The sequence below is a fragment of the Dendrobates tinctorius genome, unplaced genomic scaffold, assembly GCF_039654945.1.
Source record: "Dendrobates tinctorius isolate UK_male_01 unplaced genomic scaffold, ASM3965494v1 ptg000028l, whole genome shotgun sequence".
In the NCBI taxonomy this organism is placed as follows: Eukaryota; Metazoa; Chordata; class Amphibia; order Anura; family Dendrobatidae; genus Dendrobates; species Dendrobates tinctorius.
The window spans coordinates 40,793,953-40,815,183 of NW_027361696.1; the positions used below are offsets into that span (position 1 = coordinate 40,793,953).

At 45.6% G+C, this 21,231-nt stretch overlaps 1 protein-coding gene across 1 annotated transcript in view; it reads right to left on the reverse strand.

Annotated features, from left to right (window-relative positions):
- Positions 1-21,231, reverse strand: part of LOC141085318 (sialic acid-binding Ig-like lectin 13) — a 78,756-nt gene that overhangs the window by 14,543 nt on the left and 42,982 nt on the right. The window contains exons 4-6 of the mRNA XM_073570598.1: positions 18,868-19,134; positions 10,433-10,465; positions 5,187-5,453 (exon numbers count right to left, since the gene is read on the reverse strand). Of these exons, the coding sequence (XP_073426699.1) occupies positions 5,187-5,453; positions 10,433-10,465; positions 18,868-19,134 (567 nt within the window). The remainder of the gene's footprint in view (positions 1-5,186; positions 5,454-10,432; positions 10,466-18,867; positions 19,135-21,231) is intronic.

The window sequence follows — 21,231 nt, forward strand, 5'->3', positions numbered from 1 at the left end:
GTTCAATTAATGCATCCTTGGATGCAGCTAACACGCAGCACTGGCTGCTGGAACGCGATTTACATCAGGGGAGCCCGATGGCTGAGAACATGGCGAGCCTACCCAACTCCTAACAAATCCCTAACTTCTTTGCCCTATCAAGGCAGCAGAGAGTTCAGTGAGAAGCTAGATCAGCTTATCTCCAGCACCACAGGGGGGAAAAGCAACTTTCTCCCACAACAGGGGGCTAAGCAGCCATTTCGTCACCAGTTTCAAACTTGGTTTCGACTGCCAGTTTAGGGCAGCCCAATCAGGGCAGAGATCGTCAAATCCCATATAGGACCAACCCATTGGGAAGGATGCACTCTATCCAGCCAAGATCAGGGGGATCAAAGCCCCACAGGTTCACGGCTGAATGACTGGAGAAACTTCCGGTCCACACCCGCAGGGTAGGCCGGGGCCTGCTCTGGTTGCGTGACATCTGGCTCTCCCTCGTATATGACGCGTGGGTAGGAGAGCTGGTGCCTTCAGGGTACAAGATACTATTTATCAGCCACCCCCAAAAGGAGAGATTTCAGGGTTTCTACTCCAACCTGCTTGTGGTCCCCAAGGACAGGAAAGATTATAAAAAGGAAAAATTTAATGGTGGAAAGGAACGGAACCATGAGACTCATTCTGGGCCTGAAGTTTCTGAGCAAGACAGTTCCGGAGAGAATCAGGTCATATCTGCCATGAAGGAAGGGAAAATTCGGCAGCTATCGGCGCCCAGGGCATCTACCGGTACATTCCCATTTTTTCCTGGCATTAAGGGCTCTTACAGTTGCCATCAGCAACCTGCATCACACCCTTACCCTTCAGGCTAGCTATCGTCCCAAGGGTATTCACAGGGGTCATGGAGGCCATCATATCCATCCGGCATGCCCAGGGCATAACCATTTGGCATTATCTGGACGACCTCCTGGTCAGTAGCCCATCCTTTCAGTCTTACGAGGAGAGCATCAACTTCACGCTGGATACACGTCTCCACCTGGAGTGGCTGGTGAATTTGAAGTTCTGAGGTTGTCCCTATTCCAGCTCGCACAATTTCCCTTCTAGGGATGATCTTCGACACTTCCCGAGGGTCAGAAAGATCTCCCTTGGGATAAGGCCCTAGCACTCCAGTGGGTAGCCTGGGCACTTCTCCAACCGGTCTCCCGTACCATCCGGGTTGGCATGAAGGTCTTAGGGAAAAAGGTGGCAGCATTAGAGGCTGTTCCATTTGCCCAGCCCCACCGTCGTCCCTTGCAGCACGCCCTCTTGGAAGCCTGGGACAAGAATCCCATTTTTTTCTCTTACCACCAGTGCCGGTTGTCTGCACCGGTCAGACAGGCCCCCAGATGGTGGATGATGAGTCCCTCACTTCTGCAGGGTTAGTCTTCTTCTTCAAACCACTGGTTGATGGTCACGACTGACGCCAGTCTCCTCAGATGGGGAGCAGTAATTCGTCACCACACAGCCCAAGGATGTTGTCACCTCGGGAATCGTGCCTCTCGATCAACCTTTTAGAGATTCAGATGTTTTGGCTAGCAATTTTCATCATCTCCTGGAGGACGCCCTGTCCGAAATCAATCAGACAATGCCACGGCAGGGGCTTACATGGATCATAAAGGGAGGCAGCCCCGGCAGGATGACCATGCTCGAGGCAAAGCATATCCTTTGCAGAGCTGAGAAAGGCCACTCTGTGATCAGCAGTTCACAGTCTGGGCGTGGAGAACTGGATGGCGATCTTTTCACAGCCGTCAGGGTCTCGCGTCCGGGGTATGGCCACTCCATCCCGAGTTGTTCGCCAGTTATTCCAACATTGTGGAACCCCAGAGGAGGACCTGATGACTTCAAGGCTAAAGGCCAAGGTACCTAGGATTGTCGCTCGGTCCTGGGACCCACAGACATTTGCGGTGGACGCATTGGCCCTTACGCAGAACCTGTTTTCATCTCTCGTACCTGTGTCCTCCGCTTCCGCTGCGTCCAAGGGTTTCAGGAAGTTCAGGGCATAGCGGGGTCCAGTAATATTGATAGCCCCAGATTGGCCCCGTCGGGCAGGTTACGCAGATTTAGTGTAACTAGTCGTCGACATCCCCTGGCGACTGCCAGAGCCCCAGTCCTACCTTCCCAGGACCCGATCTACCGGAGGCCCTGTGTTTGGTGGCTTAGCCATGGAATCTTGGATCCTGGCCCAGGCCGGGCTCAGCTGGAGGAGGGTGGCTGCGATGGTTAGGGCCTAGGAGCCCGCCTCAGCACATGTTTACCACCACGACTGGGAAGTTTTCTTCTCACTGTGTGGGACCCCGGTCATCCTCCACTGGGACTCTCCATTCTTAACATTTGTAGCTCTTTTCCAGTCTAGACTAGACTCAGGTTTAGCTCCAGGATCCCTCAGGAGACAGGTTTTTTTTTCTTTATCCACCCCTTTTTTCCAGCAGAGGATTGCTACCAATCTGCACCTAAAGATCCTCAGCCAGGGGGTCTCCCGCCTGATACCCCCCTATAGGGTCCTTCTGGACGCTTGGGGGCCTTAACCAGGTCCTAATCGGTCTGCAGGGGGCTCCGTTCGAACCACTAAAAGGTGTCTCTTTGTCATACCTTTCCTGGATGGTAGGTTACTCGTGGCTATAAGGTCAATTAGGCGAGTCTTGGAGCTGGCGGCTCTATCCTGTCGAAGAACTGTACCTGTTTCCTCAAGGATAGAGTGGTTTTCGGCCCGACTCCTCCTTTTTTTCTGCCAAGGGTCGTTTTCTTCATCTCTCTTTATTGAGGATGTTATCTTGCACTTTCTAACCAGCACTGGTACACCGGGTAGAAGAGGCTCTTCATACGTTGGACCTGGTAAGAGATCTCAGGAGGTACATGTCACGGACGGCTCCCTTTCGTTGGACAGGCACGCCATTCGTGCTCCCCGAGGGTCGCAGGAATGGACTCGCGGCCTCAGGATCGACCGTAACCAGGTGGACTCGTGTGGCTGTGCAGGAGTCTTACTGCATCAAAGGCGCACCTGTTCCAGCGGGATCAGGGCACACTCCCCTCGGGTGGTGGTCGCCTCTTGGGCTCTTCGGCACCAGGCTTTGGTGAAGCAAGTAGGCAAAACAGCAGCCTGCTCCAATCTGCACACATTCTGGAAGCACGACAATATCCATACTCAGGCTTCAGCATACGTGAGCCTGGGTAGAAGGATTCTCCAAGCAGCAGTGGTGCACCTTTACACAGGAGGTGCGTATAGCTTGGACCGATGAGTCGATTTACCACCCAGGGACTGCTTTAGGACGTCCCACAGTCCTGTGTCCCCCAATGAGGCGAAGGAGAAACATGGATTTTTGTGATAAACTCACCATAAAATCCTTTTCTCTGAGATGCTCATTGGGGGACACAGCACCCACCCTGATAGCCAATTGGCTCCTTTTTTTTATTAACAGGTATTTATGATACCAGGTGGGTTTTTTCTAGACATATTGTTACCTGCATTGAGGCTGATTTTGTCTTGTAGATCTCCTACTGTTTTTGCACCGAACTGATTCCGCCTTCAAACGAGGCGAGGGTGTATACTGCGGAGGAGTAGCTAACCTTTTTTTCAATCACTTAGTGTCAGCCTCCCGGCAGCAGTAGCATACGCCCACAGTCCTGTGTCCCAGAATGAGCGTCTCGGAGAAAAGGATTTTACGGTGAGTTTATCACAAGAATCCATGTTTTTTTTATTTAGCATGTTCACTTCATGGTAAAACTGAGCTGTCACTATAATTCTCCAGGTCATTACGAGTTCGCAGATACGAAACATGTATACGTTCTTTTTTATATAAACATTGAAAAATAATAGAAAATTTGTATGAATAAAAGTTTAGCGATCTGGGGCTGGGTAAGGTTTTATTTTTTGCACCCTAAGGTGACGTTTTTGCACATACCATTTTGTGTTATATACAATGCTTTCATCAGAGATGAGCGAATTTATTCGATTTTTGTCCCCAAATCTTATTTGGACATATTCGTTCCATATTCGAACACTATTCGTGCCAAATTTAAGTTTGATTATCGGTTCCGACCTTATTCGGTAATTCGTACTCCCATTGACTCTAATGACATTCGGCTGTGTTCGACGACTATTGCAAAAACAATATTTGATGCTGATTGTATTCGGAACCGAATCCGAACAAATTCACTCATCTCTCGTTTTGATCACTTCTTATTGCAATGTTGAGGTGGCAAAAAAAGTAATTCTAGTGTTTTGATATTTTCTCCTTTTTTTTACATCGTTTACCAATCTTCAATTTATTTTATATTTTGTTAGATCAGACATTTCTGAATGCAGTGATACCAAATATGTATATTTTTTTTATTATTATTTTATTTTGAATGGGGCAAAAGGGGGGGGTGATTTGAACTTTTTTTTATTTTTTCATACTTTTGAAAACATTTTTTTTAACTTTTAACTGTATTTTATAGTCCCTTTAGGGGACTTGAAACTACGATCGTCCGATCGCTTGTGCTATACATAGCAAGGCTTCTGCACTGCTATGGATAGCAGAAATCCAGATCTCCTTTGAATGCCGGCAATGAGCGTGTGTTTATTGGAGGACTGTAATGGCAGCTTGGGAGGCCTTTAGTACAACCCCCATGCGCCGATGGATATGTGGAATTACCCGCTCCTTCCCTGATGAGTTAAATCCTTCTGTTAGAGATCAACAGCAGGATTTAACAGTTTAATACTGCGGTCAGAGCACCGATCCACCCGCAGCTGTTAAAGGCAGATGATGTCTGATTAAACCTGCTGTCATGTGTGGGGAAAGTTGCGGGCTCAGCGCCGGAGCCTGAATAAAAGGCAGGGACATGATATAGGACGTTAGAAAACCGTATGACGTATGTCGTGGAGGGGTTAAGATATGTAATATAAAAACACATAATAATAATAATAATAATAATAATAATAATAACAGCTGTACAAGAACAGACCAATTGAAAGAATGCTATTAAAGACAGCATAGAACATTTTTCTGATGATGCCAAGTGCAGACAGTACAAAGAGTATCACAAAACATACTGTGTTCATTTCCTGCAAAAAAAAAAATCACGCAAATTGATAGCAATTAGTGACATAATATTGTGGCAAAAATGATTCACTGAAACATTTATGAAAATTACTATATAGAAGAATTATATCATAATTATTTAAAAATGATTCTTACATTGTACAGATATGGAGATATTTGCACTATTTATTGCACATTCAGTCATCACTGAACATGTGTAGACACCAGTATCTTCCATCGTCATGTTTTCTAGTCCGAGTTCTAGCTTTTTTCCAGTCCCATTTTGGAGAACATGATTCTTCTGGTCAGTCCAAGATACATGATATCTTAAATAAGTTAGGTTACTTTCTACTAAGCATCTCAAATACACTGATGAGCCTTCATCCACTTTAAGGGCATTGTCTGACTTCTGCTTTTTCTTTCCTAGAATAAATAGGAAAATGTTTTAATTTAGAGATGCTATGGAAGTTATGGAACATATTAACCAGCAAGTGAGTAGAGTGAAGGCCAAGTCCAGGCTGCCTGGTAGCACTCTCTAATTTACCAATTACTTTACTAAACAAGCATATCCAAGAATTATGGTTAGGAGAGTGGACCTATGAGATTAAATACTTTGAAAACTTAGACATCCGAAAGTGTCATTATTGTTGCATCTACTTTAGCTAAGTACTTTTTATCTAATTACTCCTCTGATGTGAGAGTGGAAATGCATGAAGTATGATGTAGAGACATTAAACCCTAGAACGCATACCTGGGGCCTCGCAGGCCCACCCTGTTAATTGTTTTCTATTTTCTGCAAGATTACTTTAGTTAGAATTTTGAAACTCTAGGTATTCCTCAGGTATATAGTTGTTTGTCATTTCCAATTGTTCATTTATTATTATGTTACAGGCATTTCGGTATAACAACTCTTTTTTGTGAATACCCCATATTCACATACCTGGGGCCTTTTAGGCCCGTACTAGGTTTACATGTGATCCTAAGTCATTTTGTCTTCACTGTTGCTGGGGAAGACTTTGACTCCAGTCTTTATGACTCTGCTGTTGCTATGAAGAGTGTGAATTCTGCCTGACTACATGGTCATGTGATCTTGGGAAGGAGGCTCCCTCACAACGTCATGCGTCTCTGACATCATCATAGGTCCTGAACACTGTTCATTGTGTGCTACTTGCTGAAGAGACTTTGGAGGAAGGAGTCAGCTTTCTTGTTTCTTGAAAAAGAAACTTTCTGAGTTCCAAAAATCCAAAAGCTTCTACTGCACCTAAAAGAAAGTGGTGACCTGCTGAAGGTGTGAGGAGGGGTCTGCACTTTACCCTTAGCACACACTAACAAAGAGTGTACAACCCTGATTGTAATCTTTTTTTTTTTTTCATTTTAGTTTACTGACTTCTAAGGTTACAATGGCACAGTCTACATCCAAGGGGTTTGACTGACCAAGAAATCGAAGCAATCATTTTTGATAGTGATGGAGACAGTGAACTTTCTTTGTCTGATGAAGAGTACATGCCACCAGCTAATGTCTCTACTTCATCGTCCAGTGATTCTTCAGATGATGAAGAAGTAATGGATCCAGCAGAACGTACAAATAGAACATCCAAAACTAATGTTTTTTGGAACAGTACTGCTGAGGTTCTTGGACGAACCCCATCACATAATATTGTAAGAGTTGCTCAAGGAACTGTAGGAATTCCACAATTCTTGTCCAAAAGAGATATGTTCTGTAAATTTTTTTCAGATGATATTGTAGATGAGGTAGTTTTGTGTACTAACTTAGAAGGAAAACGTATCGCTTCAGGAAGAAAAAAACATGGAAAAATATAACAAAAGAGGAACTGTATGCTTATATTGCCCTTACTCTTCTGGCAGGGAGTACAAAATCATACGATATTCCTATCAGAGAACTCTTTATGAACCCTTTTTCAGATCCACATTACAAAGCTACAATGTCAGTCAATAGATTTGAGGATATTCGGAGAAGCCTTCGTTTTGCTGACAAGAGAACTCGTCCTGTCAGGTTGGAAACAGATAAATTAGCCCCCATTAGCTACATCTGGAATCTTTTTATCAAGAACTGTACTAAGCATTAACATTCTAGTGACAATGTGACAGTGGATGAGCAACTTCTTGCATTTAGGGGACGTTGCAATTTCATTCAGTATATGCCCAGTAAACCTGCTAAATATGGTATTAAAATTTTCTGGATGTCTGATTCTACAAGCTATTATGGAATGAATGGTCTGATTTACTGTGGCAAAGATGTTGACGCTCCAGTCCAGAGAGACCTATGTTCTGATGTAGTAAAAACACTTGCGAAACCAATTTTCTATTCTGGAAAAAATATAACAATGGACAATTACTTCACCAATCTTGAACTGGGCAATTTTTTGCTTCAGAAACAACTTACACTTCTTGGTACAATGAAGCAAAACTGCAGAGAAATTCCTCCAATCATGAAGCACAATCAACATCGACAACTTTATGATAGTGTATTTGGTTTCTGCAATCAAGCGACAATGGTGTCTTATAAAGCTAAGAAAGAAAAATCTGTGATATTACTGAGTACAATGCACCGTGATGGAATTATAGACACCAATAACAGGAAACAGAAACCCGAAATCATCTTGCATTATAATAAAACCAAAGGAGGAGTGGACAAAATGGAGAAAATGATTGGAGAGTATACGTGCTAGAGGCAGACAAAACGTTGGCCTGTAGTTCTTTTTTATAATATGCTAGATGTGTCAGCCCTCAATACCTATATTGTTTATAGTGAGACTCATCCAGAATTCCATGCCAACAGAAAGGACAAGAGACGTCTATACTTGACAGAACTTTGCTGTGAACTTTTAATGCCTAACATGATGGAGAGAAGCAGAACAAAATGCTTACAAAGTCAAACAACAGAAGCTATGATCTGATGCGGTATACGTTTTCAGGAACATCCAGAGCCAAGAGATAAAAAAAGAAAGCGATGTTATATTTGTCCAGCAAAGAAGGACAGGAAATCCGAGCGTGTCTGTACTACTTGTGGACAAAATGTCTGCAAGGAGCATTCTTCCGAACAGATAACGTGTGAAAGTTGTTGCGGTCATTAGTAAAGTAGAAAAGGAACCTTTGAAAAGAGATATTCCTGCAGCATGTTTACTGCAACTTTTATATAAAAAACTTTTAGACAAAAAAACATTATTATAAAGAGTTATATCGAATGAGTATATTGGGCGTTTTAAGCCCATTCAGTTACTCTTTTGGTTTTATTTGCACATATTAATGTTTTAAATTATTCACATCTTAGGCTGTGTTCCCACTGGTGCTGGGGTCTGCCAGGAGGTGATCCGTAATGGATCTGATCTCTTGGTAACTCCAGTTAAGGCTGCTGGAATGCCGTGATTCCGCCAGCCTTAGCTGGGGTCACCAGGAGGTCAGATCCATTACAGATCTCCTCCTGGCAGACACCAGCGCTAGTGGGAATGCATCCTTACTTTGCAATTTTCAAATAAACTTTGAAAATTATTTTTGTTTGAGTTATTCCATGTTATTTGCACACGGGCCTAAAAGGCCCCAGGTATGTGAAAGTGTAGATTTTTATGGTCATGCATTCTAGGGTTTGAGATGCTATATTTATATTATTTTTATTGTTAATCGTGACTTCATGGATGAATGCCCTGTTAGAAAATTGATCTTATGCAAGCCTACATAGATCAACCAGGATCTTCTCCAATGTTATCTTAACCCCTTAAGGACCAGGGGTATTTCCGCTTTTGTGTTAACATTTCTTGCTCCCCTTCTTCCCAGAGCCATAACTTTGATATATTTCCATCAATATGGCCATGTGAGAGCTTGTTTTTTTGCAGGACAAGTGTTACTTTTGATTGACACTATTGCTTTTACCATATCGCGTACTGTAAAATGGTAAAAAAAAATTCAAAGTGTTTGATACCAAACATGAATAGGTTCTTTTTTATTTAAGTGGTGAAAAAAAAATCCCAAGTTTGTAAAAAAAATGGCACCATTTCCCATCCGAGACCCATAGTGTCTCCATTTTTAAAGATCTGGGGCTGGGTGAGGGCTTATTTTGTGCGTGCCAAGCTGACATTTTTATTTATACTATTTTAGGATAAATACAATGTTTTGGTTGCCCGTTATTGCATTTTATTGCAATGTTTGCAGGGGCCAAAAAAATGCAATTGTGGCATTTTGATTTTTTTTCTCGTTATGCTGTTTAAAAAATTAGATTAATTCTTTTTATATTTTGATATATCGGGTGCTTCTGAACATGGCAATACCAAATATGTGTATTTTTTATTTGTTTTATTATGCGCCAAAAGGGGATGATTTGAACTTTTTATTTTTTTATTTTTAAAAAAACTTTTTTTTTTTTACTTTTCTTTGGCTTCAATAGAAACTACGATCATCCAATTGCTTGTGCTACACACAGCAGGGCTTCAGCCCTATCTGTAACAAAAATGTTCATCTGCTATGAGCTTCGACCACCGGGCAGGGCTTATAGCTATCCAGCAATGACAACCACAGGAGTCTCCTGAAGACCCTGGGTTTAAATGCTCACCCATCAGTGATGCGCGGTCATGTGACATGGGTGCTGATAGGCGCAGCTAAGACATGAATCCGGTTTGCAAATTGACAACGGCATTTAACTAGTTAACAGCAACGGTATATTCAATGATGTGGATTTTTTGAAAATTTCAGTACATAATTTCTCTATGAACTTGGGGAATATTTATATACTGTACTATCAGAAAGTTTGGTGAGCTTCAAGTAGGACGTCCTGAATAGAGATGAGCGAATGTGTTCGGAACAATCGGCGAATCCGAATTTGCCATATTCGTGCCATATTGGTACCCTATTTGTGCTCAATTTATGTTTGATCATTGGTTCCGAACATATTCGAACATTTCTACTCCCACTAGCTCTAATGACAATTTGCTGAGTTCGGCGAATGTTGCAAATACAATATTTGCCGGAGATAGTAATCAGAACCGAATATTGAAAAATTTGCTCCTCAATAAAAGATCATTGTCAGAACCTTTTAGACAACATCTAAACAGGTCTTTAAAGAGTTATTCTCATTAAGGTTGGAGGAAGACTTTAAGTCCATCTGGTTCAACCCATATCCTATCCTAACCTTCCTTAACATATTGATCCAGAGGAAGGCAAAAAAAACCATATGGCAAACAGTAAGCTTCACATTGGGGAAAAAAATTCCTTCCTGACTCCACATACGGCAATCAGACTAGCTCCATGGATCAACGCATTATCAAGGAAATTAGTGTATAACTAGTTTGGACACATCTCCATCATATTTATGCACCAAGTTATTTCAGTATACATATGAAAAGTTCCATGGCAATTCAGTTAAAGTTATTATATAATAAATATGGCCTTACCTGTATCCCATGTGATTGTAATAATTGTAGGACCTGCAATACAATAAAGAGGACAAATAAGAAACTAATCCCTGACATGATAAATATCTGCGCTGTGGCTCCAATAGTCATTCGAAAATTCCAAAATATGAAAACTATTAACTAAGCACTTTAAGGATATAGTATTTATGGGAACTAATGGGCTTGGATCAAAGAGGGTCAGTGGGTGCTATCGTTCACAGGCCTGGCTGTCTTTAGATAGACTGCATGGACCAGGGCTCATACCACTGAATGCCTGTACTCCTTCCCCATGTGTAGAACATTAGTCAGAAAACACAGGGTTAGAGTACCACACTGTTACGCTGTGGATGGCGGGGCGAGAGTGGACCCTCTGGGCCGTGACGCCGAGCCCTCCCCGAGCGAGCGCACCAAGTGGACCGACCCCTATACAGGGAGCGTTAGGGAACAGACTCGGGAAGTTCAAGCGCCACGGCAGCCAGGACCAGGGGTCGGCTTAGGAGGGTGAGCAGAGGATGAGGAGCAGAGGAAGATCCGGAGAGGAAACAGGAAGAGCAGGGTCCAGAGGCTGAGGAAGGTGGAGAAGGACGGAAGTGGATGGCGGGAACCCGGAGGAGGCAAACTAAAAGGGAAGGAGACACAAGGGTTACCAGGAGACACAGGCGGGAGGAACAGGGATTACCACAATGGAGAGGTACAGAACACAAGGGGTTAACCAGCACGCGAATTTACAAGCAACTAGCAGGAGAGAGCGTGACCTAGACAGAAGAGTGGTAACTCAATAGTCAGGCGCCTCCAGAGAGGGAGGGCGGCCTGAAATACCTGGTGGCGGCCTCCGATAGGTCAGGAGGCTGGTCCGGGTCAGGTCACGCCAGGCAGGCGGCTAACGGCAGGAACCTGTCAGGGTGCTTAACCCCCAGCGCGTGCACAGAGGCATAGTGCGCGCGGCCGAGGGAAGTGGAGGAGTGCGTCGGGACGCCGGCCACCGGAAAGCGAGGAGAGCGGGGGCGCGCATCCAGGACGCGTCAGAGGAGCGACTGGGCCCAGAAGCGGAGGTGGTGAGTATGGCAGCGGGAGCGGGGACAGCGGAACGGAGGGCGGAGTTGACAGTACCCCCTCTCTTACACTCCCCTCCACAGCGTCTGGCTAAAAACCTCTTAAGGATGCATGGGGCATTGATGTTCTCCTGCGGCTCCCAAGATCTCTCCTCGGGACCAAAACCCTTCCAATCGATCAAAAAAAAGGTTTTACCCCTAACCTTTTTCGAGGCGAGAATGTCTTTTACTTCAAAGACATCATCAGACGTGACAGGAAGAGGGGAAGGGTAGGGGGCCGGGTGAAACCGATTCAAGACAACTGGTTTAAGGAGAGAGACGTGGAAGGAGTTGGGGACCCGAAGCGACGCAGGCAACTCCAGTTTGTAAGACACGTTGTTAAGACGTTTGAGAATCTTGAAAGGCCCAATGTAGCGCGGTCCCAGCTTGTAAGAAGGGAGCTTAAGCCTAATGTACTTGGCCGAAAGCCAAACTTGTTGACCTGGGTGGAAGGTTGGAGCATCTAAACGTCTTTTGTCAGTGTGCCTCTTCATGCGCTCCCCAGACTTCTTGAGAGCCTCCTTAGTCTAGGTCCAGATCCTAGAGAACTCTTGGGTCAGGGAATCGGCTGCAGGCACACCGGAGGAACCGGAAATAGGCAGAGGGACACCAGGGTGCGTGCCAAAGACCACGAAGAATGGAGACTTGGCTGATGACTCGCTGGGATGGTTACTGTAGGAGAATTCTGCCCAGGGGAGTAGATGGACCCAGTTGTCTTGATGAGCGTTAGAGAACTGTCGTAAGTAGGACGCAAGCACCTGATTAACGCGTTCAACTTGACCATTGGACTGGGGATGGTACGCGGATGAGAAGTCCAGTTTTACCTCCAGAAGTTTACACAGGGCTCTCCAAAATCGAGAGGTGAACTGTACACCTCGATCAGAAACAATATGCCGTGGAAAGCCGTGGAGGCGGAAGATGTGCTGGATAAAAATCTTCGCCAACTCTGGAGCGTAGGGTAGCACTGGAAGCGGAACAAAATGGGCCATCTTCGAGAAGCGGTCGACCGCCACCAGGATAGTCGTAGATCCGGAAGAGTTAGGCAGATCCGTGATGAAATCCAAAGCTATATGTTGCCATGGAGCTGAAGGAATCGGGAGAGGAAGCAGGAGACCGGCGGGTGGCCGCCTAGGAATCTTGACCTTGGCGCAAAAGGGACAGGAGGCCGTGAAGTCAGTCACATCCTGGCGGAGTGAGGGCCACCAATAAAAACGAGCGATGAGCTCCAACGTCTTCTTGACTCCGACATGTCCAGAAATTTTAGAGGAATGTCCCCAATGCAGTACCCTCTCTCTTTCAGAGTCTGGAACGTAGGTCTTGCCGGGAGGAGGAGTAATCAACCTCACAGGAGCCACAGTGATGATCCTGGCGGGATCGATAATGTGAGTGGGTTCCTCCACCAGATCAGGAGACTGCAGAGACCGGGATAATGCATCCGCCTTGATGTTCTTTGGCCCGGGACGGAAACGCAATTCAAAATCGAACCGTCCAAAGAAGAGAGACCATCGGGCTTGCCGAGGGTTAAGTCTCTGGGCAGACTGAAGATATGCAAGGTTTTTGTGGTCGGTAAAGATGGTAAACGGATGGACCGACCCTTCAAGAAGGTAACGCCACTCCTCCAGTGCCAATTTTATGGCCAACAGCTCGCGATCCCCGATGGCGTAGTTACACTCTGCCGGCGAGAAGGCCTTTGAAAAGAACCCGCAGGTAATCAGACGGCCGGACGGGGACCTCTGTGAGAGCACTGCACCTGCTCCGGTGGAAGATGCATCTACCTCCAGGACGAATGGCTTATTAGCCTCAGGCCGGTGTAGGACAGGTGCAGTCGCGAAGGCTTGCTTCAAACAGGAAAAGGCCTCTTCAGCCTCCGGGGGCCAGGACGAGGAGGTGACGCTCTTGCGAGTGAGACTGGAGATGGGTTTGATGATGGACGAAAAATGTGGCACAAATTGACGATAATAGTTGGCGAAGCCGAGGAATCTTTGAATCGCCTTGACCCCCACTGGGCGGGGCCATTGGAGAATGGCCGACAGTTTCTCCGGATCCATCTCCAGCCCAGAGTCTGAAACAATGTAGCCCAAGAAGGGCAAGGAAGACTGCTCAAAGAGACACTTCTCAAGCTTTGCGTAGAGGCGATTCTCCCGCAGACGTTGTAGGACCAGACGAACACTCCTCCTATGGGACGCCAGATCCGGGGAAAAAATAAGGATGTCCTCCAGGTACACCACCACGCAGGAGTATAACAAATCTCGAAAGATATCATTGACGAACTCCTGAAAGACCGTGGGAGCGTTGCAGAGACCGAAGGGCATAACCAGGTATTCGTAATGCCCGTCCCGCTTGTTAAAGGCGGTCTTCCATTCATCACCAGGGCGAATGCGGATGAGGTTGTAAGCTCCGCGTAGATCCAACTTCGAGAAGATGCGGGCTCCCCGCAACCGGTCAAAGAGTTCTGGGATGAGAGGCAAAGGATACTTATTCTTCACAGTAATGTCGTTCAGGCCCCGGAAATCAATACAAGGGCGGAGAGAACCGTCTTTCTTCTTTACAAAGAAAAACCCGGCTCCGGCCGGGGAGGAAGACTTCCGTATGAAACCTCGAGCTAAATTCTCACGAATATACTCGGACATGGCCGTAGTCTCTGCTGGAGACAAGGGATAAATTCGCCCTCGAGGTGGGGTGGTCCCAGGCCGCAGGTCAATAGGGCAGTCATACGGGCGATGCGGGGGAAAAAACCTCTGCCTCCTTCTTATCGAACACGTCGGAGAATGCCCAGTATGCGGCTGGTAGAGCCTCAGGACCCAAAGAGACTGGAGGGGGATTGGCCAGGCGGACAGGCCCCAGGCACCTCTCTTGGCAAGGGTGCCCCCAGCGGAGGACCTCACCGGAACGCCAGTCCAAGACGGGTTCATGTGTCCTAAGCCATGGAAGACCTAGCAGCACAGCATGGGAAAGGTTGGGAAGAACGTAGAAAGCGATCCTCTCCTGGTGCAAGGCCCCGATTTGCAGGCACACCTCCTCCGTAACCAGGGACACCGATTCACGCAGAGGTCTTCCATCTACTGAGGCGATGACACGTGGAGTCTTCAGGGAAATCACGGGAATGTGGTATTTCTTCACCTCCTTCAACCTAATGAAATTCCCTGCCGCGCCCGAGTCCACATAGGCCACCTCCGAACCACGTCTCTGGCCCAAAACCAGCTGAACCGAAAGGGTAAGGGGATGAGAGGAGTGAGACACACCTAGATCGGCCTCTCTTACCTGCCCTAGGTGGAGGAGTTTCCCGGTCTCTCAGGACAGGAGCGTAGGAAGTGAGACGCGCTGCCACAATACAGGCACAGACCCTCCATCAGCCTCTCCTTACGGCGCTGTTCTGCCAACTTGACCCGGTCCACCTGCATCGGCTCTGGCGCCGGACTGGTGGATGCCCCAGGAGGACGTGGGCTGGACGGCCTGTGAAAGGAAGCAGATGGCCTAAGCGGTCTCCTATCCCTAGCAGTCTCCCTAGCGCGTTCCTAGAACCGGAGGTCGATTCGCGTGGCCAAAGAAATTAGATCCTCCAAGGAGGTCGGGGTATCTCGCCCTGCCAGCTCATCTTTAATTTTGCCAGAGCGACCACGCCAGAAGGCCCCCACCAAAGCCTCGTTATTCCACCCCACCTCAGAGGCCAGGGTACGGAACTGGATGGCGTATTGTCCGACCGTAAGAGTGCCCTGGGTGAGGCAAAAAAGAAACTCCGTGGCGGAAGCCAACCGTCCGGGCTCGTCAAAGACCTTACGGAAAGTGTCAGCAAAAGTCTGGAGGCTAGAGACTATGGGATCGTCCCGCTCCCACAGGGGGTTTACCCAGGAGAGCGCCTCTCCCTCCAAATGGGAGACAATGAAGGCAACCTTGGCCCGGTCAGTGGGGTACTGTTGGGGCAGGAGTTCGAAGTGCAACCTGCACTGATTTAAGAAGCCTCTGCACAACTTTGGGTCGCCGCCATACCGAGGCGGTCTACCGAGCCTGGGAGACGGGGAGGGTCCGGGATCTGAACTGCGGGACGAATCGCGCCCGGCAGCCGACTGAAGGGAAAGCAGCCGATCGTCGACCGAAGCCATATATGAAAGAATATGGGACTGGGTGTCCCGTTGTTGAACCAGCTCCTGCTGGAGGCTGGCCAGTTGGGAGGCGTTACCAGGGTCAGCGGCCTGCAAGGCCGACAAGCGGGAATCCATGGTCTTCATAAAAGACATAATACGGGTCTGGTTCTCCCTTAGGAAAACCAACTCCTTTTGGGCAGCGGCCCCGGCGGGGTCCATGGCCTGACTATACTGTTACGCTGCGGATGGCGGTGGCGAGAGTGGACCCTCTGGGCCGTGACGCCGAGCACTCCCCGAGCGAGCGCACCAAGTGGACCGACCCCTATACAGGGAGCGTTAGGGAACAGACTCGGGAAGTTCAAGCGCCACGGCAGCCAGGACCAGGGGTCGGCTCAGGAGGGTGAGCAGAGGATGAGGAGCAGAGGAAGATCCGGAGAGGAACCAGGAAGAGCAGGGTCCAGAGGCTGAGGAAGGTGGAGAAGGACGGAAGTGGATGGCGGGAACCCGGAGGAGGCAAACTAAAAGGGAAGGAGACACAAGGGTTACAAGGAGACAGAGGCGGGAGGAACAGGGATTACCACAACGGAGAGGTACAGAACACAAGGGGTTAACCAGCACGCGAGTTTACAAGCAACTAGCAGCAGAGAGCGTGACCTAGACAGAAGAGTGGTAACTCAATAGTCAGGCGCCTCCAGAGAGGGAGGGCGGCCTGAAATACCTGGTGGTGGCCTCCGATAGGTCAGGAGGCTGGTCCGGGTCAGGTCACGCCAGGCGGGCGGCTAACGGCATGAACCTGTCAGGGTGCTTAACCCCCGGCGCGTGCGCAGAGGCATAGTGCGCGCGGCCGAGGGAAGTGGAGGAGTGCGTTGGGACGCCGGCCGCCGGAAAGCGAGGAGAGCGGGGGCCCAGAAGCGGAGGTGGTGAGTATGGCAGCGGGAGCGGGGACAGCGGAACGGAGGGCGGAGCTGACACACACGCTGTTAAGATTTTATTGGGTCACCAAAAGTTACCAGCATATATCACATTGCCAGCAAGGACACAACAAAATGCAAGCGACATCCTTCCATTGGCTCACCGGGATTAGAACCTCCATGACTTCAGGGCATCCAGAGCCAACTACCCCAACCAGCAGCACCTCGCTTTAGGCAGGCACCCACAGAGAGGTAGTGGCAAGATAATAATAATAATAGTAAATTTTATTTCTATAGCGCCGACATATTCCGCAGCACTTTACATTTCAGAGGGGATTTGTGCAGACAATAGACATTACAGCATAACAATATGCTAATTATGCAAATTGTCTCTTCAGAGAGGAAGAGGTCTAGAACTCTAGTGCCACCTATTGGAGGTAGCAATCCTAAAAGTCAATGTTGACCCTTTAACGAGCCTAGTTACATGACTTAGGATAAAAGCCAAGCCAGAATCTCCATTTGCAGACACTGTGTTTCGGGGTACTGCCCCTCATCAGTGCAAAGTGGGAGATCTGATTTGGCTGTGAGAGAGGCGTCTGACCGATATCCAAGAAGTATCATTTCTCCTTGCGGAGAATGACATGCTAAGCATGTCGAGGTGAGGAGACTTAAAGCCGCAATGCTCCTCTGGGAAATATGCTAATTATGCAAATTGTCTCTTCAGAGAGGAAGAGGACTAGAACTCTAGTGCCACCTATTGGAGGTAGCAATCCTAAAAGTCAATGTTGACCCTTTAACGAGCCTAGTTACATGACTTAGGATAAAAGCCAAGCCAGAATCTCCATTTGCAGACACTGTGTCGAGGTGGAGGTAGGATTGCTACCTCCAATAGGTGGCACTAGAGTTCTAGTCCTCTTCCTATCTGACATTTTGATTTTTTTCTCGTTACGCCATTTACCAGTTGGATTAATTTACTTTATATTTTGATAGATCAGACATTTCTAAATGCACCGATACCAAATATGTGTATTGTTGTTATTGTTTTAATGTCAATGGAGCAAAAGGAGTGCGATTTTAACTTTTATATTTTTTTATTTTTTCAATATTTTTAAAAACTTTTCTTTTTACTTTATATAATACTCCCTTTAGGAGACTTGAAGCTGCGATCATCCGACCACCTGTGCTACACATAGCAGGGCTTCAGCCCTGTGATATATAGCAAAAATCACAATCTCCTATTAATGCTGGCCACAAGATGGCATTTACAGGAACCCCCAGATGTTATGACAACCCATTGGCACCCTTCGATCACATAACAGGGGCATCGATAGGTGAGATTTGTGACAAGATTCCGGTTGGTGTGTGTTAAATGGCGTTGTCAAAGATTGACAGTGTGATTTCTTTTGTTAACAGCAGCAAGCAGAGCACCGATCCACCCACGGCTGTTAAAGGCACATGACAGATGATTAAATCAGCCATCAAGTGTGGGGAAAGATGCAGGCTTAGCCACCATCAAAGTCAGGAGCATGACATATGACGTATATGTATGTCATATGTCATGAAGGCGGTGCTGGACTGGCTCATAAAGCAAAGCTGCCCATCTGAAAATTGGTGTTTTTAAATAGGATTGTACCTTTTCCATGCAACCTTTTCTGTACAGAAATATATATATTCATTTATAATATATGTCCCTCTCTCTGTCTTTAAAAGTTGAGAGATATCCCATTCTATGACTGCGCCTATGCGCCATGACCCTGCTGACAATTTTTGTTTTTCGAGTAAGTGGTTCAAGCAGTTGTCATGGGAGGTGGGTAGTTGACATCCCATTTAAGAATAAATATTAGGAGGTAAAAGAAAAGTATCAAATTAAGGCTCCTTGAGCCTATTGGTATTTTCATCAGAAATTGTATCACAAAGGACAGACCATCAATCAGATCTATTTTTATTAGTGAATCATCCAAATAGAAGTAAACCTGCGTGGCAAGCAGTTGTTTCCAAAATTGCCTCAATTTGGGGTTGTCTTCTACTGAGTCTTAAAGGTCTATTATTAAGTCAGAGTCTGGGTCCATCAATGTATCTTTTGATTTTTCTACCCTCTTGTGTATCCTCACCCATCCACGCTAGACTGTGAGCCCTTGTGGGCAGGGTCCTCTCTCCTTCTGTACTTGTGTGTTCCTTGTATGGCTCATGTTTAGTGTACTTGTCTATGTATGCTCCTTTTTCACATGTAAAGCGCCATGGAATAAATAGCGCTATAAAAATGAATAATAATAATAATAAAAATAATATTTTTTTCTGGTGGGTCTCTTCAACCATGATAAAGGAAATTTGTAAAACTAATATATACTTACAGTCGATATCAAGAAGAAGAGTTTTTCTAGTTGTCATCAAATTTTTGTTTGTCATTTCACATGTGATGCTTTCGTTCTGATCATTTGGAGATGGGGTAAATGTTACAGTAGATGAACTCATGTCCCAGACATCGGCCACGTTACTCATCTTCCATTGGAAGTTTAATAATGCTGCAGAACAATTTCTTGGAGGAGAGCAGGTCAGGGTCTTACTGACACCAGCAATCAGTGTCCCGAAATCTGAGATGATCGGTTTTTCTGTGAGATCTAAACGATAAAATATATTTTTATCATGATCTTTGTCAATTAAATATTTACAAGAATTTGTTTAACAGAAATAACTGAGCATTGGGATTAACCAATCACATGAACAATGAACAAAACAATTAAAAATACTACATTTTATTTGTTCTAAAATGATACTTGAGGTTCCTTCTTAAAATTCAGCTAATACTATAAAATATTGGGGCATTAGGGACTGTTTGTCCTATGACAAATTCATCACATATTTTCTGCAAATACTGGAGAATTTGAAAGCTATTGGATTTCTGTTGCGGATGTGACTTTGATGTATTTTGGAAGGAGAAATCTTGAAAAATAGGGATCAACTCTGTAAATATTGAATATTTTTATCAAATTGGAGTATTTGTCAAAAAAAGTTTAAAAAGCGTATGAAATGCTGAGAACTGTACTTCAGTAACTAAAGAAGCATCCAACTAAAATATCTTAAAACTCTCAAGCAGCAAAATGTGAAAACTAATGTTTTTGACAATCTCAAAACTTTTGGTCACAAATGTTTATCAAAAGAGTTCAGAAAATTTTTAAAAATGTGCAAAAGTTTTATTTAGATGTGGAAAAGATGCTGCAAAGTAGGAATGCTTCAAAAAGTAGAAGTGTCAATTTTTTTTTAACTAATTAACATGCAAAGTAAATTAACATAGGAAAAAAATCTCAATCAAATCCATACACTATGCAGAATAATCAGACTGGGAAAATTGTGATCAAATCATCATTTTGTTGCAGGTTTTCCACATACGAGCTTTATAAATGTTGCTGATTGGTGGAGCAGATCAGGCGAGGTGTATTTGTGAAATGACGAGGGTGTGGGGATGCAATGCCCTTCATCAGAAGAAGCAGAATTATTGGACAGCTGGTTTTACTCCGTCAAAATGAGGCAAAAAGATTTAACAGACTCTGAAAAGTCACAGATTGTTACAGGTCTTACAGAGGATGCAGATATTGCGGTAATCACAGATCCAGCAAAAGTTTTGCTGCAAATAGTCAACATTCACAAAAAAACATATTGAGAAAAAAAGACACAATTTTTTTTTCAAAGATATGAGAGTTGAAGAGACCAGGAAGCCATATCCCAGAGCTGCAACCTCCATGGAGGCCAGAAGTACACCACTCAGCAAGACACAATAGTGGAAACATTAACATTTGGCCAAGAAATATCTAAAGTCAGATCGGCCACACGTTTTATGGACTGATGACATGAAAGTGATTCTTGATTGACCAGATGGATGGGCCTCTGGCTGGATCAGTAGACACAGGCTTTGATGCTGTTCAGACGGCATACAGCAGTCGCCAACTTGATGTAAATTTTTCCTTTGTTCATCCATTTTGCATTATGTCTAGAGTTGAGCGACTTTTGGTTTTTTAGGGTCGCGTTTCGTTTCGTGAAACCCGACTTTTCCAAAAGTCGGGTCGAGCAAGATCGTCCGATTATAGGGAAAAGTCGGGGTCGTCCCGAAACACGAAACCCAATGTAAGTCAATGGGGAATAAAAGTCGGCAGTGAGAGGAGGACAGGAAACACACCTACAGTGCCCATTTGAATGCCAAAAGCATCAATTCTTCTTACTTAAGCTTGTCAACCTTAATTAACTTCATAATATAAGTTACGCACTGAAAAATGGGGGTTATTTGGCTAAAGTTGTGGGGGGGGAGGGCTGGCTGCAGGTTTTCATGTGCCCTGGGCAAAAGAGCGCCCCTTTAACACATACCACAACTCATCATTCTCCGATACGGCAGATAAATAGCGGTATAGTACAATGAAAAATACCTCACTTTTTACATCTCATGACGAGGCCCATCTATTTCTCCATACAGAATCATTGGTCCCATATAATGTTTGAAACAGTATATGATGAGCTCCACATAATGCTACAGTATATGTTGGTCCCCATGGATGAAGCTCCACTGTCTTATGGGCCCAAATAATGCTCCAAACATAATGGGCCCCATTTCTAATGCTCTAGTGTATAATGGGCCCTGTAAATGCTGCTCCAGTGTCTGATGTCCACCTTTGGAATGTTCCAGTGTATGGTGGGCCCCATCTATCATTTTCCAGAGTATAGTGCTC